Source organism: Podarcis cretensis (genome assembly GCF_951804945.1).
Source record: "Podarcis cretensis genome assembly, chromosome: 9".
NCBI classification, from domain to species: Eukaryota; Metazoa; Chordata; class Lepidosauria; order Squamata; family Lacertidae; genus Podarcis; species Podarcis cretensis.
In genome coordinates this window covers 48,735,948-48,757,810 of record NC_137178.1, presented here as the reverse complement: position 1 = coordinate 48,757,810, position 21,863 = coordinate 48,735,948, and the positions used below count along the sequence as shown (strand labels likewise).

The following is a 21,863-nucleotide window of genomic DNA, read 5'->3' as shown; positions in this document are numbered from 1 at the left end:
GAACAGCAAAAATGATAATTATTGTTTGGATGTGACAACCTCAGCTGTCCCAACTCCAAAGCTGCTAGCCCAGCTAGCCTCCAGAAAGCTCATGAGAAGCAAGTGTGTAGCTTTGCATTTCATTGACAATCCAGGGTACAGAGAGTATGAATGAACAATGTGATGCCCTCCCAGTAATGTGTTTGTATTCCAGCCCCTGTCAACCCCAGCTATGATCAATGGTCAGAGATGATAGAGGCTGTAGATCAGCATCATGTGGGGGCACCGGGTTGCATGCTGCTGGTGTAAAAAAGAAGTGGCTACATGCCTTGTGTATGTTCAAAAGGCAAAATGTGGCAGACCATACATCATTCATAATGAGCAGACGAAAGTCAATAAGACTGCTTTGAATTAAGTGTTTGAGGGGGCAACTGTTGTTGAGTGTTTAGGAACTGAAGCACCATAATCATAAAGGAAATGATAATGTATGGGGTTTTTAACTGATGGAGAAAAAAATGGGGCCTGACTTTTTCTGTTAAAAAATAACACTTTTATTAGTTTAAAATAAAAAGAGAGGGGTGGAAGAATCCCCACCCCCGACACCCTCTCCAATATATATTTGAAAGACCAGCATTTTTCCTAGCAATTTTAGCAGGGGTAAAATATTAGCATAACATTATTTTCATCATGGATAGCAAACATAACACTAATTGGAGGCTTTTGCCACAATGTTTGCCAGGTTTTATCATCTATTGTCAAACCGATATCAGCTTCCCATACTTCCTTTTAAACTCATGTTGGAAACCATTAAACAAGATAAAATACCTCTATAAATGTTAGAAACACCACCTTTTAGATTACCCATAGAAGCTTCATGGAAACTTTCATAGAAAGTTTCAGGCTTCAGTTGTCCATTGGTCCTGAGAAGAAATTTAACAGAATGTTGTATTGTACTGTATCTACAATAGCCGGAGAATTTTTTTTGAAGCCTTCAGCCACCACTTGCTTGGCAGACATCAACAGGCAAATCTTTTTGCACCTTGTAGATAAATAAACATTGTCACCTGCTGAGGGATGCATATCAAGCAGCTGTTAATGGTGCAACTACCATGGATGGTTAAGAAGTTGGCAGGTTGTTTTGCTTCTGTGTTTATTTCGGATTTCACATTATTGTAAAGTTCTGTGACTTTTGGCTCTGAAAGAAGACTGCAAATAAACTGTCAGCTGCAAAAGGAATATAGGCTAGAAGAGTGCATTATGCTGATGGAGAGGGATTTGCGAGTTTAAGTGCCATTAACTCTAATAGGAGTTAAGGGTAAAATCATCTATATATCAAGCTGAGATTAACCTACACACTTGGAGAGACAGCTAAAAGCTGGAGACATTGGAAAAAATTATTTCCCTCTGGCTACTTTTTGTTTTTAACACGTATTATGTTTAGACTGGTCCCAGTAGGTTCACAAATTAAACAAGGGAAGCATTTGACACAATAAGGGCAACTGTATAGATATACATAAATTGCATGATGGTAACAGAAATTGTTGCACACTCAAAATTGAATCTGCTGTGTTAACTCTTGTGTGAAGTGATTATCAAGGTAAATGAAAGAAGAAACCAATATAAAGTTATTCTCATGTGGAAACTGAAGTACAATATTTTGCATACAGTAAATAAAAGGTAAAGGTAAAGGACCCCTGGACAGTTAAGTCCAGTGAAAGGCGACTATGGGGTTGCGGCACTCATCTTACTTTCAGGCTGAGGGAACCGGTGTTTGTCCACAGACAGGTTTCCAGATCATATGGCCAGCATGACTAAACCACTTCGGGTGCAACAGAACATCGTGACAGAAACCAGAGCACATGGAAATGCCGTTTACCTTCCTGCCGTAGTGGTACCTATTTATCTGCTTGCACTGGCATGCTTTCAAACTGCTATGTTGGCAGGAGCTGGGACCAAGCAATGGGAGCTCACCCTGTCGCAGGGAATCGAACCGCTGACCTTCTGATCGGCAAGCCCAAGAGGCTCAGTGGTTTAGACCACAGGGCCACCCGCGTCCCCTGCATACAGTAAATATTGAAGTATTTACTACCCAAGTTTCTGCCTTTCATTTAGCTTGCTCCCATGTTTTGTTCTGTTTTGTTTTAAATCAACTGAAGATGCATTTATGAAAACTTTTGAGACAAATAACATGTAAATATACTGTATTTTTCGTCCCATAGGACGCTCCGTCCCATAGGACACACCTAGTTTTTTTTTGGGGGGGGAATAAAAGGGGAAAATTCCTTTATTTCCCCCCCAAAACCAGGTCGAGGAACAGCAGGATGGCGGCGCTGCACCTCTCCACTGTCCCCCAAGCTTGTGGGGCTGGCCAATGTCTGCCCGAAGCGCGGGGCGCTCTGCTTCAGTGCGCCCTGTGCTCCGTGCAGCAGGCTGCTATCCGCAGCCTAGGGAGCCCTGCGGAAACTCCCGCAGGGCTCCCCAGGCTGCAGATGTCTGCCTGGCACGCGGGGCGCTCCGCTTCAGGGCACCTTGCGCGCCGGGCGGCAGGCTGCTATCCGCAGCCTGGGGAGCCCTGCGGGAACTCCCACCGGCTCCCCAGGCTTGCTGATAGCTTCCTGAAGCCTGGAGAGTGGGAGGGGTCGGTTAAACCACAGAGCCTAGGACTTGCCGATCAGAAGGTCGGCAGTTCGGATCCCCGCAATGGGGTGAGTTCCCGTTGCTTGGTCCCTGCTCCTGCCAACCTAGCAGTTCGAAAGCACCTCAAAGTGCAAGTAGATAAATAGGTACCGCTCTGGGGGGTGGGAAACAGCGTTTCCGTGTGCTGCTCTGGTTCGCCAGAAGCAGCTTAGTCATGCTGGCCACATGACCCGGAAGCTGTATGCCGGCTCCATCGGCCAGTAAAGCAAGATGAGCGCCGCAACCCCAGAGTTGTCTGCCACTGGACCTAATAGTCAGGGGTCCCTTTAACTTTAGAACCATTTACAATGTATCAGCAAGTGCATTCCATAGTTTTAGTCACTTTTGAATTCTATCTGTAAAGTGTTAGATGAGTCAAGAGAAACACAAAGGATACAACAATATCATACGCCAGTGCTGTTGTTCTTTGCCCACTGAACACAGTCAGTAAATATGCATAGGATCAGGCTCGCCATTTATTTTATTTTTTTTTTTTTTTGGTAGCTTACTGATGGTACGTAGAAAATAGCAAAAAGTCTGCGTGTTTTACCAAGCAGGCCTTTAGCAAATTGTTTGCCACAGTTCACTTCCCTGGTGACTGGTTTGCAGTAGCACTGATGATAAACACAGGGATTACATTTTTAAAAATCCATACGCCTGCTGTCACAGTCAGTAATCACACCTTTAGGTACATGGTTCATTATTGAGCCTGTCTGTCAAATAAATTCTTTCACCATCTGAAAAGAGACTTGTTTCTCCAATCGTTAATTCTGTAGACAGCAAAGATTCAAGATAATCTAAAAAGGTATTGATGACTGTCTACCTACTATTTATATGAGTGAGACAAAATTCTTTTTGTTCTGATCTTACCTTATTTCCCATTCCATCACCTTCTGAGCATTGTATGGTGGCAGCTGTAGAGTTGGTTAAATGGCTGGTGGGCAAAGAAGCGGAAAAGACCCCCCCCCAAAAAAAAACACCCTCCCAGCATTGCCAATTGACCAGATCAAAGCTAAACAGTCTGACCAGCAGTTTGAGCTACTCCGAAAAAAATCAATAAGTGAAGCTGCTTTTCACAGCATGGAGATAAATATTATCACCTGCCTGCAGATGATGTTGCTTTATAAACAAAGTAGTAGGAGCTGATTAAATATTTGGCAGCCCTACATAGCAAAGAAGAGTTACAAGAGCAATTTTGGGTGAGGAGCTTCCTTGGGCTTGGTTACACAAGATTAGGGATTAGTTGTCACAGCATTTCTGTTCTGTCTGAGAGCTTCCAACATGCCTGTCTGCACAGTTCATTTGCTTCAAAAGCTCTGGAGCTCACCTGAGCTATGCATGATGAGCAAAGGATGCAGGAGGAATCTATTCTGGTGAATCCTGATATGAACTGACCTGATCTGGACCTCTTGGAGTAATCTGTCGATCAGAACATAGCTGTCTATCAGATTTGCTCTGCGGCGACACGTTTATTGTCTTCTTTTTTAAAGTGCATTTCAAAATATATATTTTGAGAAATCCTAGCTTTAGAAATGAAATGCTTATCTGGAGAAGAAATGTGTCTTTGAAATACTATGCAAATATGCATGCAGATCACAGATTAATGTGGAAACAGGGTGGAACAGAATTATGACTGAGCACAGTAAGGAAACAAGCTGATTCATCCATCCCTGAGCTAGCTCAGGGCCTGAACACTACCACAGAGTCTTAAACAAACATCCTTTGAGGGTTTTTACAGCTGTGTCTGAGGTTTAATGTGCAGAGTTTAACTGAAAAATAAATGAAATTTCAGGAAGCCGTGGAAAATGCACTGAAAAACGGAAGTGCTTTTTGGCAATACAGTGGTACCTCAGGTTAAGTACTTAATTCTTTCCGGAGGTCCATTCTTAACCTGAAACTGTTCTTAACCTGAAGCACCACTTTAGCTAATGGGGCCTCCTGCTGCCGCCACGCTGCCAGAACCTGATTTCTGTTCTTATCCTGAAGCAAAGTTGTTAACCCGAAGTACTATTTCTGGGTTAGCGGAGCCTTTAACCTGAAGCATATGTAACCCGAGGTACCACTGTAATGAAACTGAAAACAAAACCAAAGACACTGTTTCAGCTCAGCTCTGCACCTAACTCCTACAATACTACCCTATTTCAATCTGCTACATTTGCATCAAAGTACAGCAGAGAAGAGGTTATCAGCTCCCTCCTCTGGTAAGCTAACCTTGTGGCACAGAGCATGCAATTCCTGGGAGGGACGCTCTGTAAGAGTCTGCAGTTTGAGGAAACGAGGCTGCATTCATCCTTTGCCCTAGTCAAACAACATTTTGTGATTTTTTAAAACATCTCTGTGTTGTAAGCATGTAAAGCATGCAATCCAAATTAACTGCAAATCATTCATTGTATTTTTAATTATAGAATGCAGTTCTACCATGTGAGGTTTAAAAAGATTAGATGCTAAAGCTGCTTGGGGGTGTTGGCACATGCACCCAGTGTGCTCATCCAAGTTTGAGCAAACGGTAATGAAATTAGAAGGTCAGGGGACGCTGGAGATTTCGTTCAAGCAGCTAAAGGTGCTTTTGTGTTTGTGTTTTAAGCAAAGAAGAAGAAAATATTGAAATGAAGCAAAAGGAGGGTGACAAGGAAAGGTGGTTCCTTTAAGGGCTGGTGCAGCAGGAAAAGCAATTGTTTTGTGCAAGCCTGTTGTTCCCTTGAAATGTGCCCAGTTCTTTTGATTGCATGACCTTGATGAAATTAGCAGCACTATTGTGACTCACACTACTGACAGCGATGCCAGCTTTCAGTCTCTTCATCACACACTTACGACAACTATTCCACGTAAAGGATTTTACTATCAAGAGATTTGTTTTTTTTAAAAAAGGTGTTCTCACTTCTAGTCTAAAGGAATAAAAGATGTATGGGAAGAATAATGTCACTGAGCATGTATGCTACCCCAGCAGAACAGCAGTCTCTAAACTCCCAAATTTGAGGGCACTCTCATAGGCTTTATTAGAGAAAGTGCAAAATTTCCGGAGGGGTTTTGATTCTGCCTTGATGGCTCACTGAGTTGTTCCTAAAGTTAGAAAGCTGTCAAAATGTATCAGGTGAACATGCACTGTAAACTATTAGTAAATATAATTGTCATATAAATGTTGGACTTTCCCTTTTTTGAAAAGGGGAAATGGAAAATGGAAATGGAAAAGAAAGAGTGGAAATTAATGTCTAAAACATACCGTATTTTTTGCACCATAACACTCACTTTTTTCCTCCTAAAAAGTAAGGGGAAATGTCTGTGCGTGTTATGGAGGGAATGCCTACAGGTGGCATGCCTACGGATTTTCCTCCTCTAAAAACTATGTGCATGTTATGGTCGAGTGCATGTTATAGAGCGAAAAATACGGTAATAACTGGGGTAAAGATCCTTGCACTTCATAATTTTTCCACTATATGCCCTCCCCCCATTTATTCCAGATTCATATATATTTCTACTGGCTAGAGACGAATGCACAAATAATCTACTTGTTTTACCACCAGGAGGGCTATATTATATATTTCACTATCCAGCTTTCCCCGCAACGGATTCACCCTCGACACTCACATCTCCAACTGTTGCATTTGTTCCTGTTCATTCACAGTTACTATCAGCTATCCCAGTCCTCATAATGTATTACACTACAAGCTCCCAATATACATTTGCATCACTCTTGGATATTATATGTTTATCATTTGCACATTGTTTTGTTATATTTTGAGACATATTCATTCCCTTTTGAAAAACTTGATATATGAAATAAGAAACAACGGTGAGTTTCATAGCTCAGGAGTGATGTAAGTCCTCTGTCAGATGACACATTCTTATTACTACACTGCACTGGCCCTAGCAGCCATTTGAAAAAACCTTAGGAACAAAGGAGGCAACTCCTTATCCAGGAGGATTTGCCTTCTCTCTTCTTTGCTCCACACCTGAAGCTGCTGAGTTCATTGAAGAATGTCAGTGGCATGCCATACAACAGGATATTGTAGTCCCCCAAATATCTCTCCAGAGTTTTGGGAAAGTACTTCACTCGCGTGTTCTGTTAGGCTTATATAAGGTCAGGCTTATTTCTTGTCCATTAATACTAATTGAGAACAGAAGAAACTGAATTATTATATAATAATCCTCTTACAGGAAAGCAAATTACCTCTGCAAATATAAATCTGCTCTTTGATTGTACAAAATAATACATGTTTGAATCATTTAAGCTTTATTCTCTGTAAATAATTAGTGTTTCAGGACTGTGACCATTTCTTTCCAAATTGATGGATTAATATTTGTAATGCAATTTAGGTTTTAATACAGTATTATGTTCAGTGACTAAACAGTATAAGGTTGAAGCCAGGGATGAGTAATATAATCAAGGACTCCAGGGAGTTTATTTGAAGGATACAGCTAGTAAATTCCATATTATTCAACCAAATGAAAGGTAGGAGCTAAAAACACTAAATACTTTTGGTTTTACTTTAGGATTATCGTGTGAACATCTTTCTCCGTCAGAACTGGAATGACCCCCGTCTTGCTTATAGTGAATATCCAGATGACTCTCTAGATTTGGACCCATCCATGTTGGACTCTATTTGGAAACCTGACTTGTTCTTTGCCAATGAAAAAGGCGCCAATTTTCATGAAGTAACAACAGACAACAAATTGCTACGGATTTTTAAAAATGGAAATGTTCTCTATTCCATCAGGTAAATTGCAAATAAAAGGCTCTGATGTGATATGGAAGCAATGAGGTTATGATTTAGTTTGGATGCGGTACACATTCCCTTAATGAAAACAGTCACTGCATTCCCTTGTTGTGGATTGTTCACATACATAGATACAAGGACATAGGCTGATTTCTCTAAGTCATCCATATGTAATTCAATTGGTGAAATAACTGGAGGCTGTTTAAAATGCCATGGTTCCATGTAGAGGCCATTTCTTTCAATTGCACACAGAGGTCTCACTGCTGAATTTTCTTCTGAAAGCAAAAAAAAACACAACCCATTATTTTTAGTTTTATTTACTGGTTCTAGCCTTCTATTAACAAACTAAAGCTTAGATTGGAGTGCCTGGTGTGCTCTGGTCCATGGGGTCACGAAGAGTCAGACACGACTAAACGACTAAACAACAACAAAAAGCTTAGATGTGGGAGGAAAGTGTTGTGCTAATAAGAGTTGTGTCTCTTTTTTAGGGGCGAGTCTTTTCTCTGGTAAAGTAATACTGTTGAATGGAAGTCTTAGATAAATGTCTACTCTGAATTCCTTACTTCAGAAACAGTTCAGTGATTATTCACTTCTAGATGTCTAGAGATTTGTAATATTTAATTTCTCATATATTGTTGACCACAATAGATCAGCAGTTACCAAAATAAGAACAAAAAACACGATGTAAGAAAAGCCCTGCAGGATCAGGCCAAATCTTAAACGGTCCAGCATCCAGCTTCTGCAGTGACCAACCAGATACCTATAGGAAGGCTGCAGGCAGGACATGGGGGCAATATTTTCTCCTACTGTTGCCTGATATTGGTGACTGATACTCACAGGCATGCTGCCTCTGATCCAGGAGGTAGCACGTTACTAGTAGCTGTTTATAGCTTTGTCTTCATGAAGTTGTATAATCTTTTAAAACCATCTAACCTGGTGGCTATCTAGTGTTAGTGAAGTCCATAGTGTAAGTATGCAATGTGTGTTAAAAAGAAGTCTTTCCCACCAATTGGGGTGTGTTGATGACTCAGTTAAGCATATACAGCAGATAATAGTAGTTTTAACGCAGGTGACGCTGTGGGTTAAACCACAGAGCCTAGGACTTGCCGATCAGAAGCTTGGCAGTTCGAATCCCCGTGACGGGGTGAGCTCCCGTTACTTGGTCCCTGCTCCTGCCAACCTAGCAGTTCGAAATCACGTCACCAGAAGTGCTGCTCTGGTTCACCAGAAGTGGCTTAGTCATGCTGGCCACATGACCTGGAAGCTGTACGCCGGCTCCCTTGGCCAATAAAGCGAGATGAGCGCCGCAACCCCAGAGTCGGCCACGACTGGACCTAATGGTCAGGGGTCCCTTTACCTTTATGAAAACATTTAAAGTGAAGTCAAATAAATAAGAGCTGTGCAGAATTGCCTTTTTCCCCTCCATGACCACAATCATGTAGCAGCAGCATACAATCTATTAAACTGATAAAGTTAATTGGAACTGAAGTAACCATCAAACCTGGGTTTGAAATCTCTGCTGGATGTTTCTCAGGTTCTTGGTTCAAGACCTGACTTGGACCCAAGTTCTGACCATGATCCAGAAAGTTAACCACCCAGTAATAGCTGCCCCTTGGTCAGGTCTCAGACACAAAATGACTTTTCCCTGTTGCCTTTATGAAATGGGAGACACACACAGAGCCAGTTCTGGCGCTACTCTTTTCATCCTTTGAGAAATCTATGTGTAGATCATTGTACAACATTGTGCAAAGTGTAACATTGTTTATATTTCACCCCTTCTTAGATAGTTCCTCCCCGGGGGGGAAACAAAAAACAACTCTGTGAATGTTGTTTCCCAAAGGTCCTTCATTTGCACTCTTGTTAGGGGATTCTTCCATTAACTCATTCTACCTTTCTGGCACCTGTAGACAGAGGATACCAGTGCAACACTTTCACTGAAATCATAAAGGATCAGCTTTCCTTGTAGGAAACAGAAGGTTTCTTCCAGCAGGCTCAGAGGGCTTTTATTTGAAAGACTTAAATTGCTGTTGGTTGTAATATCACAAACAACTAATACGGACTTGCAGGATTAGGGTCTAGGCTAATACAATTCGATCAGGGCAGGAATTGTATTTAGAAAATGCTGTGGTGAAAAACTTGTTTACTCAGGGGTAAGCTCCATTTATTTTCATGGGGTTTACTTCCAAGTAAGGTAGAATTGAAAACCTAATTTCCCCCCACAAATTAAGCATACTGACTTCATATTATTTTCCAAATGCCTAAATGATTTGTACACCTGCCTGCTTTCCAAGACACTTGTTCTTTATTGCATAATGGATGTGTGTGTAGTAATTTTGAATATGAGACAATGTGTGTTGGCCAACATTCGCTTTATAATAGTTCTTCTGTATTCTTTCAGATTGACTTTAATACTCTCCTGCCCAATGGACCTCAAAAATTTCCCAATGGATGTCCAAACATGTATCATGCAGCTGGAAAGCTGTAAGTGTGAACATAGTATTCTCATGTTCATAGCACATAGTCCTGTGGCACCTTGAAGGCAACTTAAGTATTGCAGCATAAGCTTTCACAGGCAAAAGCTGCCTTCTTCAAATGCATCACGTTTCATGTTGATGTTATATGGATCAAATATTATAGGCAGTAATGGGTGAAATCCAATGGTATCCATGCAGAAGTGAAATGGACTTCCCTCTGCACAATCAGACCTTCCTCTCCTTCTGCTTGTAGGACCCTTCAAAGCTAATTTGGGGAGCATGAGGGGTTGCAGGGGAAGAGAGAAAAGGGAAGTCTGATTGAATGAGCAGCAGTATAGTGGCCAAAGTTTGTGAATTATGCTAAAAATCAATTCTAAATAATTATAATGATCCCCTTGTTTCGGGATCAGAATACACGTTTCTCCATGAAGAATATACTCATCTCCCCAATCTCTTTGAATGATACCCCTAATTTTGGAGAGTGGAAACACAGTCACTGATGCCTTCTCTTTCACATTTTCTATGTCATAACCAAACTGCCCTGCTACTGGTAGTTACCTGTAATGGTCCTGATATAGGGCAGCAGAAAATGGCAATTATTGGGTGATATATATTGTATGTATGTGAGATTTATATTAATAGTAGTGATCGTCCTCTAGTCAGACTAGAATAAGCGGGCTGGAATGTTAAACCATAGTATCCACTTGTTTTTCTCAGTGGAACTTGGGTCCCACTGAAAAGCATGTTTGATATATCTAGTTCCTAGAATTCTACTCTTCAAGTAGAGCCTTGTGGATTTGGGCCTGCTAAAGGCATGTTATTGGGTTGCTTTGCAGAAAAGTAGTAAAATCACTGCAGTCAACATTTTGATATTTTTGAACCACAGCGGGATTCCTAGAGATCCACTCAGATTCAGTCAGCAAAGCAAAGCTTCTCTGGAACATGTGCCCTAAATAGTAATTTGTAAAAAAATAATGAGAACAGAACTCAAATAAGTCACTTCAGCTCAGAGAACTATAAGGCAAAATGTCTAAACCAATCGAGATCTTTGTGAACAAAAGCTTCCTATACAAAAACACTATGGAGCCTTCCATTGTGTTGAGGGCACTTTTGTGTATATGACAAAACTAAGAGATGGGGATGGCATCCAGCAATAAATGCTGGTCATTCTGCAGAATGGAAAAGTAACACTGAAAAATAAAATTAAAGATTTCTTCCAGTTTTCCTTTTTTCTGTTTTAAGGCCACAGAGCCCACCACTTGTATTAGTTATCAACATGTAGACTAGACTAGGCTTTGTGGGACACATATAGGTCACCAGTTTCCCTAGTAAAGCCCCTCACCATAGTTTAAGGTCTTTTCCTCCATATGATCATAATAATAAATTAATAATAAATTTTTATTTATACCCCGCCCTTCCTGGTTCAGAAAACCGGGCTCAGGGCAGCTAACAACAAATTTAAAACACTTAATTGTAAAAGCAGTATAAAATACAGTATAAAAACATGAATAACAATAGTATTCAAAGTTCAGAAATCAATTTGGAGGAAATCCATCTAATAAGCATTAGATAGTCACCAGGGCTAGCTGGCTGAATTAGTCCTACTTGGGCCAGCGAGGAAGCCAGGGGAGAATTAGCTGTGGGGTCTTGGAGCGGGTAATCTTCATAAAAGGGGAGGGGGAGGGAAGAGAAGGGAAATAAAAGATCAGGCTGGATCCAAATTAAAGGCCAGGCGGAATAGCTCTGTCTTACAGGCTTGGCGGAAGGAGGTTAAATCCTGAAGGGCCCTAGTCTCATGGGACAGAGCATTCCACCAGGTCAGAGCCATCACTGAAAAGGTCCTGGCCCTGGTGGAGGATAGTCTGACTTCCTTAGGGCCCGGGACCACTAAACTATGGTTATTCATGGACCATAATCACATGGAGGAAGAGCATGGAGCTGTGTCTCCTGCTCCCACTATCTCCTTAGCATTTCCACAGATCCAATACTCCTGGTGGCTACATGTTGCCGGGTAGGATATCCGAAGAAAGAGCCTGCTTGTCTCCCTGTGCTTTAGAACCTCTGTCACATATAGAATAGGCGCCACTCTTCAGACACTACCCCAACATGTGGGCAATGGAGGAGCAGGCCACAAGGATGTGATGATGGCAGCAGGACAAGTGGATGCATCTCCACTGCCTTCCTCCACAGGAATTGGATTGTGTGCAGACAATGCCTGAAGAGGGCTTGTTTCTCATCCAGGATGACTGGGCTGCAGATGGCACATAGTCAAAGCTTAGGGATAAGTAGGGTAATATGTGCCTCTTTTTCCAGGACACTGCTTTTTCAGGGGTTAAATTTCTTCTGAGTGGATTTTTCAAATTTGCCAAAATGTCTCTGTCTATACATTTTGGATGAGACATAGACATAACTGGTGGTTGAAAACTTGCTTTCCTCTTCTCTTCTCCTCCCCGCCCCCTCAGCAACTTCTATAGGCTAAATATAGTAGGGGTATTTAAAATCAGAGTCGTCAGAGTGCCCTCTTTTTTGCTCTTCAAAATATGGCAATCATAGAAGATAGGCTGGAGAAATAAGACTTTGATGCCCATGGGTGATATTTTTGCTATGTAGGCATCATGCTACAAGCTTATTATCCAAGTCTGTCCTATCATACTGACTGTTAATCATATCCCTATTGGTTCTACCCTGTATCAAGCATGTAGAATTACAAAAATGTAGCTTGCTTGGCAGCTTCTGAAAGGCTGTTTGAACACACCATGGTCTGCTTGTCTGCTCCCATCTCTTCACAATCCCACTCTTCCCCACTGAGGCAAGCACAGTGACTTTCTGCCCTCTGGTGCACAAACTGTATTTGATAATGATGTCATTTCTGGTGCATTAACACAGAGTTCTCCTAATATATTTCTATGTCTTGGGTCAGCTCATGATTGCAATGAAATGAAATAAGTTTGACACTCTTATCAACAAAGCAGTCTAAAGTGCTAATATTACTGAATTGGGAAAGAACGGGGGACTGCCAACTGCTCACAGGATCAGTCCAAAGTCTCACTGTTTTGGCAGGCTGTTCCAATAATTTCTAAACTATAGCCAATGATGCACTCATACTTTAGTATGTTATGTTGTCTCCTAGTTGTCCATGAAGATCACTTATAAATTTTGATATTATAAATTAAAATGAACTAAATAGCCATGTAAAAAGATACATAGCTTTCTCATTGACATTGTCATGTATGGGACAATGTTATAGCAAAAGCAGAAAATAGTCATGTGGCACTTTAAAATGCAATCCCATTGAACTGAATGTGATCATGGAATGTGCTGTAATATATTTATTGCAGTACAAACTTAATGCATGAAGTGTTAGTCTGATCTCACATAACATCTCTCTCCTATTCGGTAGAATTCCTTTCACCAATCCTAACTAACTTCCCATTGTTGCAAAATGTAAATGGGGGTGCACATAAAGATTGCATTACATTATGTCTACCATCTGACCCAGCCAGACATGCAGAACCTAGTGCAACTAGAAATTGGTTCCGGCAAAATTCTTGCACCGTAGCCTTGGAAAATAATATAACTGTTAGCGCATTGTGGCAAAATAGGGAATTGTTGCCTGGGTAATGTGTACATTACGCAGGTGGCGCTGTGGGTTAAAGCCTCAGCGTCTAGGACTTGCCGATCGAAAGGTTGGTGGTTCGAATCCCTGCGGCGGGGTGCGCTCCCGCTGCTCGGTCCCAGCGCCTGCCAACCTAGCAGTTCGAAAGCACCTCCAGGTGCAAGTAGATAAATTGGGACCGCTTACCAGTGGGAAGGTAAACGGCGTTTCCGTGTGCGGCTCTGGCTCGCCAGAGCAGCGATGTCACGCTGGCCACGTGACCCGGAAATGTCTCCGGACAGCGCTGGCCCCTGGCCTCTTAAGTGAGATGGGCGCACAACCCCAGAGTCTGTCAAGACTGGCCCATACGGGCAGGGGTACCTTTACCTTTAATGTGTACAAACATATTCATTCTCCCTGCCCAATTCAGAGAGAGAGCAGTGGAAAAGTTTTGTCTACCCTTTGTGACACCACCATGAATTTGACCAGCTATGTGATACAAGGACACCATGTTCTCCTTGTGATTCCTGATTGTTTGGGATCACACACTGGCGAAGAAAGACACCCTAAAAATAGTGCTGATGCCACCACTCTTTATTCTTTGATAGACAAGAAGTGTGTAAAATCTCAGGCTTATATAGTGTTAGGTCACATCTTTAAAAACAACACATACTGTCGTATAATAGGTATATGGAAGAGACAGAAAGGGGGTCTCCTTGGTGTGTAAAGTACACATTGAGATTAAAAGCTTCCATCCTTAGGTAAGTTCACACAAGAATAGTGCCTCACAGGCACATGATTGTCCTCAAAGCCTCTCTGAACAATTGAGGGGGCCTCCTGAGCCATGAGGGATGGAGCACGACCCCCTCAACTTTCCAGAGATGCATTTTGAGGGGAAAGGATAGAACAAGAACCTTTCTTCCTGTGAACATCCATAAGACCATGGGGTAGAAGAGGAGACTGAAGGTGTTTTCTCTGCCTTATCAAACACCCCACTGAGCTCTCCCCCAGTAGGATGAAAGTGAAGGTGGAGGCGTGTTTTGTGTACTTTTCCTGATTTTCCTGATGCTTCATTTACACCAGCTCCTGAGCTAGTGCACATTTCCTTAAACCCTTCTTTCTCAACGTTGTGTCCTCAGATGTTGTTGGACTACAACTCTCATCATCCCTGACCACTGGTCTTGCTAGCTAGGGATGATGGGAACTTTAGTCCAACAACATCTGGGAACCCAAGGTTTAGAAAGCTTTTCTTAAACCACTCTGTCACACGATCCAAACCACCCCAACAGATCCCTTTGTGGAACTCTCCTGACTTTGGGGCCAGGCTTTACATCTTTCCACAGCACTGGGGAGGAGGAATTTAAATCAGACCACCATTCCTATTGTAGCGCTCTCTCTGAACTCAGAGAGTGAGATCTGATGTTTCATATGGCCCCTGAGATGCCCTCCAAGGAACTACAGGATTGCTCAGTTAATGACATCTGAGTATCCAAGGCTTTCACCTTAATTTATGTATTATCTGTGGAGAAAATCCCTTAAGTGTCTCTTCCATGTGCCTATTATATAATGCTAAAATGGTTTACTTTTGATAATGGAACCCAAATACTTAGATGTGTTTTGTTGGCATATCTGCCTAGGGTGCTGTCTTGTTGCTCCCATAATGCCAGATTTATTAAAATTGGCATGTCTGTTGTTACAGATTAGGTACACGCTGGTGCAATGCAAGTTTTGGCGCAGGCTATATAGTGTGTATATATGAAAAGCACAAATTCAACCCAGCTACAACCCTGTAGAATAATTTATGCTATCTCAACCTTCACTAGTCTGATATCTTTTTCTTAGTGATTTTAAAACATAGCAGTGAAAAAGTGAATTCCAGGTTGTCTCATGTCTTCAAAAGGACAAAAGGTAGAAAGAAGATATTGTATCAGCAATTGCCTATGCATTTTTCATAGTTAAATGAATTGTAACATAGAACGAGTTAGTGGCCATGGCAGATAATTATAATTAAAATACATATTAAATGAATGAATCTCATTTCTGAAAATCCATTTTGACATAGCAGTTGTTCCTTGTCAGTTCAATGAGTTGCACTCATGAGATTTTACTCCTGGCTAGAATCTACATGCTTCAAATGATAATTTGTTTTACACACAGCTGGTTTTCATCTGAATGTATACAAGGTGTGATAAAATATATGCATCTGTGGTTCTCTCTCTGTAAGCTCCTTCTGTGGATTTGTAATAGGGTAATATTGCATGATATTGTTCACTGAGAAACACAGCAGTAAGGTTATATACATGATAACACCATTTTAGAGCTAAGGTTGCTTTCTAGATAGTTATTAAAAACTTCAAACACAAAAGAACACAGGAATCCAAACTAAAACAGGAAACATTTACACTACACCTTTTTGCATTCTTCTCATCACTGCCCAGCTAAGCATCAAAGGAAAACCTCATGGAAGACAAACAAATAGATTGAATATTTCAGAACATCTGGTCAATTTTGATGAAATTAATAAGGACTGATTTCATAGATCAGCACATTTAATGGGGATACTCTGAGCTTAATTTGAGCCAGGATGTCAAAAACTTTTCCTCCTACACTTTGCACTGATGATGATGATTATGGTGATGATGGTGATAATAATAATACTATTAATAATAAGAAGAATGATAAAGAAGAAAATGTCTTTTCTTCATTTAGGAAAATCTCAGGCAAAATTTGAAAATTTCCCTTCATAATGGAATCTGGAGATTAAGCAAATTTTATGTTATGACAACATCTTCTGTATGCTTTGTTTTTAATTCCTAGTTGGATACACGATGAACGATCTCATCTTTGAGTGGCAAGAAAAGGGGGCTGTCCAGGTGGCCGATGGACTCACTTTGCCACAATTTCTCTTGAAAGAAGATAAAGATTTATGTTACTGCACCAAGCATTACAACACAGGTAGAAGAATCACGTAGTTTGTTGACAACTGAAAGTCCCATTGTTTCTCTTTCCTGTTAGTCATTGGGAGTATTCAGCAATGTACTCAAAACAAGTGCTGACAAAGCAGCAATGGCTTGTGGAGAGTGATGGGGATGTTGTCTGCTGAACATTATGGCAGCCACTACCAAGTGGCAACCAAGGGGATCATAATCTCATAGGAAAAACAGCACCAGACTTTTGAAGTAGGAAAAAAAGAATCCAAAGTATAGTTTTATGAGCCCATTTTACATATAGGAGCTTAAGAAAGGCAAGAGGGAAGCAGGAAGACACAAAGGAGCAGAAGTGCATGGAGGTTTGGTTTTGGGTGAAAGCCAAAGAAGCTGGGGAAGAGGCATGCAATGAAACACAAATGAAAGCAGGTAGATTGTTGGAGTCTTCCAACAATCCTGTCAGAGATCTTTTTAGACTCAGTGAACCGAAGCCAATAAATTCATGTCTGAACAGAGATTTGAACCTAAGTCTCACACATTCTGGAACATACTATTTTTAAAAAATTGTAACCTTGAAACCTTAGGGTGAAGGGCGGGTAATTAATAATAATAATAATAATAATAATAATAATAATACCACATCTTTTCACCTGCATCCTAAGTATCAATACCCATTATCCATGGACTCTGAAAGAAAAGCATAAAAGGGAAGGAATTTGGCAATATCCAGGGGAGAAAGAAAGTCATGTGAGGGGTTGGAGAGTACATAGTAAGCTTACAATACTATGAGGTGGTCTGAGGACTTTACATCCATTTTTTTAAAAAAACTTTTCTTAAAAGTAAGAACTAGGGCATGTGGCTACAAAGCCATGTGCTTTCAAACCAGCCCTGGAATGTCCCTGGAAATTGTGCTGCCTGGTAATGTAGCATTATTTCTAGCATAAAAAAAAAAAAAAATGGTCCCTCTTTGAACCCACCAAAAGTTCAGCAAGGTGGAATGTTCAGAACAACCCTAGCCTATATTTTAGCTTCTGGACAGAAATATAGTAGAGCTAGACTGCTGCTGGGTAGATAGCAAAACAGAAATTTAATCACCTTTGTGTCAGCTGGCAGAGCTATGCCTCTGCCTCTGTTGATCAACCTGTGGAACAAACCATATGCCAATCCCTGTAATAAGAGTTCCTTGATTAAATAAAATGATGAGAGGGGAAAATGGAGAATTATTAACAATGATTTAAGTAAGCAGTTTCCCAAGAAAACAGCATGACGACTTTCCTCACACACAGCCAACGGTATTTTGCTTGCTTCTCTTTCTCTTTCTCACTCACTCTCTTGCATTTATCATGAATTTAATTTTTGATCTTTATACTCCCTGTCTTCCCAAATTAATATTCCAGTTTTCATCAGGCCTTGCACAAAGCTCAAACTGGATTCCTTAATGCAGAAGCAGATTATGATGAAGACATTTGTAATATTGTAGGTTAAAACACCTATTTGCATGAGAAGCACTCCAATTGACTTAGGTCATAGCCTCACTACACAATTCAAGTACTCTTACATCACTTTAACAGTCATGACTTCCCTCAAAGACTATTGGGAACTGTAGTTTCTTAATGGTACTGGGAACTGTAGCTCTGTGGGTTGTCTCCTAACAACTCTCAGCACTGTTAACAAGCTACAGTTCTCAGGATTCTTTGGGGGAAGCCATGGCTGTTAAAGTGGCCTTCAAAGTTGTGTTGTGACTGTAGTCTTAAGAAACTCTTTTCTTGATTAGATGAAAAGTCTACCTAGTCCAGCATTCTCTTCATAACTGTTCTCTCTAGAACAGTATCACCTGTTCTAGGAGTTCACAATCATGACATGAAAGGCTACCCGCTGTTTGTCTCTGGCATGTAACATGATTTAAGTATACTGTGAATCATATGAATGTATTTCCCCCCACTAAATAGAAATGGAAAAGAGCAAGAAAAGCCTGGAAAAATTTATGAATTAGTGCAGGGGCCGGCAAAGTTTTTACAGCTTGGGCCAGTTCCTGGTCCTGCAGACACTGCGGTGGGCTGGAGTATGCACGGATGCACGCATGCTCAAACGCTATTTCCGACACGGAGGCCCATGGGCCTTAGGTTGCCAACCCCTGGATTAGTCACTTTCATCAATTGTTATAAACAGAAAGCTATTTTTAAAAATTGCTGTATTGTTGCATTTCTTACCGCTGATAAAAAAAAACCACAGCTAATTCCGCTAACAATTTGTCTCTGTTGTAACTAGGCAAGTTTACATGCATTGAAGTTCGATTCCACCTTGAAAGGCAGATGGGCTATTATCTCATTCAAATGTACATACCCAGCCTCCTCATTGTCATACTTTCCTGGGTGTCATTTTGGATCAATATGGATGCAGCGCCAGCAAGAGTGGCTTTAGGAATAACAACAGTTCTCACCATGACAACACAGAGTTCAGGGTCACGGGCTTCCCTGCCAAAGGTATGCAAGCTCTTGGACTTTATATAACACTCTCTGTGTGTTTTCCTCCTCCTTGAACATGGGGCTATTATTTTTTTCATATATCGTGTGTTAGCTCTCCTAGTCTTAAAACACGTGCTGCACAGTTTATGGAAGAACTGCAGTAGCAAAGGACATTTTCATCTTGTAAATTAACCTTTAATTGCTTTAATCATTTTCAGCTATGTCAAATTCTCTGCTGGTGGTGGAAATGTAGATTCTCATTGGAGATATTCCTTACTGCGCAGTAGGGCGTTTGTTTTATATTGATCTACTTCCTTTTGTGCCACCTTCCCTCAGAACCTCTTAGGATCAGTTAACGGTGCTTTCTTGTGACAACTACTTTTGGAAGCGAAAGTACTTAAGACAGGCAGTTATATTAGACCCACACATGTGGAACTGTCCAGAGATTTGCTGAGATCCAAGCTGAGGGCTAGAGCTGAAGCTGTAGTTGCCATGCTGCTGCTGCCAAGAATAGCTTCCCTGAGGCAAACAATACCCGTTCCTGGTCATAATCTTTGTAAATGCTCATTGTTGCCTTAGCCCATCATCTTGTAAGTTTTGGCCTTTCTCCAGATACCACCAAGAATCCAGTGTGGGTGGATTCACAAATCATGGGGTATCTCATGCTATTGATACTTGCAAACATTATAATTGAAGAGAAAGTGTGTTTTCAGCAGAATCTGGATGGGGGGTGGCTAGTGTACCTTCATAAACCTTGAAAGATCTTTTAAGAGGGGCAAGTTTTGGGGATTAAAGCTAAACCATTTGTGTAGTGCACTTCAGCCTTTATTTCAATTATATGTGTAAATCTCTATATAGCTGCACTTGAATGACTAAGCTAGGTATGATAATAAATCTATGATTACAAAACCTGCTGTTCAGAAGTAGTATTGCAACTCTCTTGTGCAATAGCCACTTGATACCCATTGCCATAAAATAGTGAATATAGTTGTAAGTAGTAGCTTTATTTATTTTTCTCCTGAACACATTTTTGGCAGTTACAACACCCTGATTTGTACATACAGGTCTTACAATTCCCTGTAGTTCACAAGGTGATGGCAGACATAAAGCATCACGAGTGTGAGATCTCTGTTATTTGATTTACTGTTTCAAGGTCAAATTCCGTTTCCTTTCACTTTGAAGAAACCCTGATGCTGACTTCAACGGAACAGTACATCAATATAACTGAAACTAAAAAGTGCTCTGAAGTGTTGTACTGTTTGAAACTTTTACTACTAGATGTTCAGTTCTGAGAAAGAATTGGTCAATGTCTCTGAAGAAAAGAAATAGTCCACTTGGCTGTGTAGCTTAATTTCTTTTGTCATAATGGATGTGGTGAGGAACTGGGCTAAAATACTGTGTTCAGCACCTAAAAGTGGAATATTTGCTGCTTCTTTAAATGGTTCCAAATGCTTCTAGATATATACTACATCCCATCTATTCATAAGAGAAAAATTAAAATATTTCTTTCTAGCTCCAAAGCTTTTTTGATGCAAAGCTAAAGTTCTGACGGTTTTGAATAGCTGGAATGCACTATTTTGAAGTTAAAGCATTATAGATGCTTTAACAAAGTGAATCAGCTCCTTTTTGGCTTACAGTGAATATTTTCATCAAATCTGATTAAATATCTAAAGAGAACTGATCTATTTCTCACTAGTACTTAAGAAATATTTCTTTTTAAAAAAATACTGCTTGTAAAGAGCATGATCTTAGAAACAAAATACAGATAATTTTCACTTTCCTATTCAGGCAAACAACTTTAAAAAGCTAAATGCCTGATATGAGCTCATCTGCTCTTGATTTTATTTTATTTATTTTTTTTAAATAATTTTTATTAACTGGCCAATCACATCAAATTAAATCACATCATATAAATTCCGAATTACAAAGCCAAATTTTTAAATTTTGTTGGGGGAACCCATACTTCAAGATCCAAAGGGGAATTCAGATCATCTTCTTATTACTGCGTTAATGTCCAAATCAGTCCCAATCAGTCCAAACAAAGTTCATAATTCTATCCAGTCTTATCTTGGTGTTGCCACATCATATCTTGTTCGTATAATTTCTCTTTTTCCTTTACGATCTCTTCTGTTAGTCTCCTTAAGCCAATAGCAAGTGTAATAATCCTGCGTGGATTTCCCGTTCCTCCACTAAGTCCAGATGGTTTCCATATATCTCCTTCGTAGATAACATCACTTTATCCATCGTAAATTTTGGCATTTGTCGCTCTTAAGTCCCACCGAGGAGTTGATTCACGATATGTAAACAACTCTATTTCTCTCTTTCTCCTCCCAGACCCAAGAGCTCCCACAATGCCTCACAAAATGGCGAACGGCATTTTTTCCTGACTGCGTCACTCCAAAACTCTTAGCTTTCCAGCTTCATCTTGAAACATTGCTTTGGATCGAAAGTTTATCTCCACACAGCCTTAAATCCACAGCTTAAGTCCTTAATTTCTGACTCATTAGGGGAGGGGGATTCTTGTTAAATCACATAAAAAGGTAGAGGCAGGTTTTTTCCCCCCCTCCCCCCTCAGTCATTACCGTATCTTGACGTTCTTCTCGTATTTTATTGTTGTTATCAGAGATCTCTTCTGTCAGCAGTATTTACTCCCCTTTTTCCTTGCTGTATGTGCAATTAATCATGTCCAAATTATTTCTTTTAAAGATCATTGCAACCAGCGGCGCGAATCGGGGACGGCATCGAGGAGTGCCGAAAATCCCACAGGAGGGCTTTGTGCCTAGTGCCCCCACCCCCACAAATTCGGGGGTGGTATAGGGCACAGCAGGCAAGGGCCGTCCCCCCCATAATCCTGGGGGGTTAAGGAGGCTAATTACCCCCATCATAGCCTCCAAATTACCTCGTGTGGGTCGGAGAGATGTTATTGTCAGCCATCTTCCGATGCGCCACCTAGTGGCCCCCCTTCTGCTCTTGATTTTAGTATGTGTCAGTGTTGTGGAAATGGATGCAATAGGACTCTCCTCTTGTTCTTC

General features: G+C 40.8%; 1 protein-coding gene across 3 annotated transcripts in view; it reads left to right on the top strand.

Moving 5' to 3' along the window:
• The window catches only part of GLRA3 (glycine receptor alpha 3), an 80,429-nt gene that overhangs the window by 44,484 nt on the left and 14,082 nt on the right, over positions 1 to 21,863 (top strand). For 2 of the 3 annotated variants that reach the window (XM_079991413.1, XM_079991414.1), the window contains exons 4-7: positions 7,147 to 7,370; positions 9,769 to 9,851; positions 16,257 to 16,394; positions 18,635 to 18,849. In XM_079991413.1, coding sequence (XP_079847539.1) covers positions 7,147 to 7,370; positions 9,769 to 9,851; positions 16,257 to 16,394; positions 18,635 to 18,849 — 660 coding nt within the window. The remainder of the gene's footprint in view (positions 1 to 7,146; positions 7,371 to 9,768; positions 9,852 to 16,256; positions 16,395 to 18,634; positions 18,850 to 21,863) is intronic. The other variant, XM_079991415.1, reaches the window with a different exon arrangement.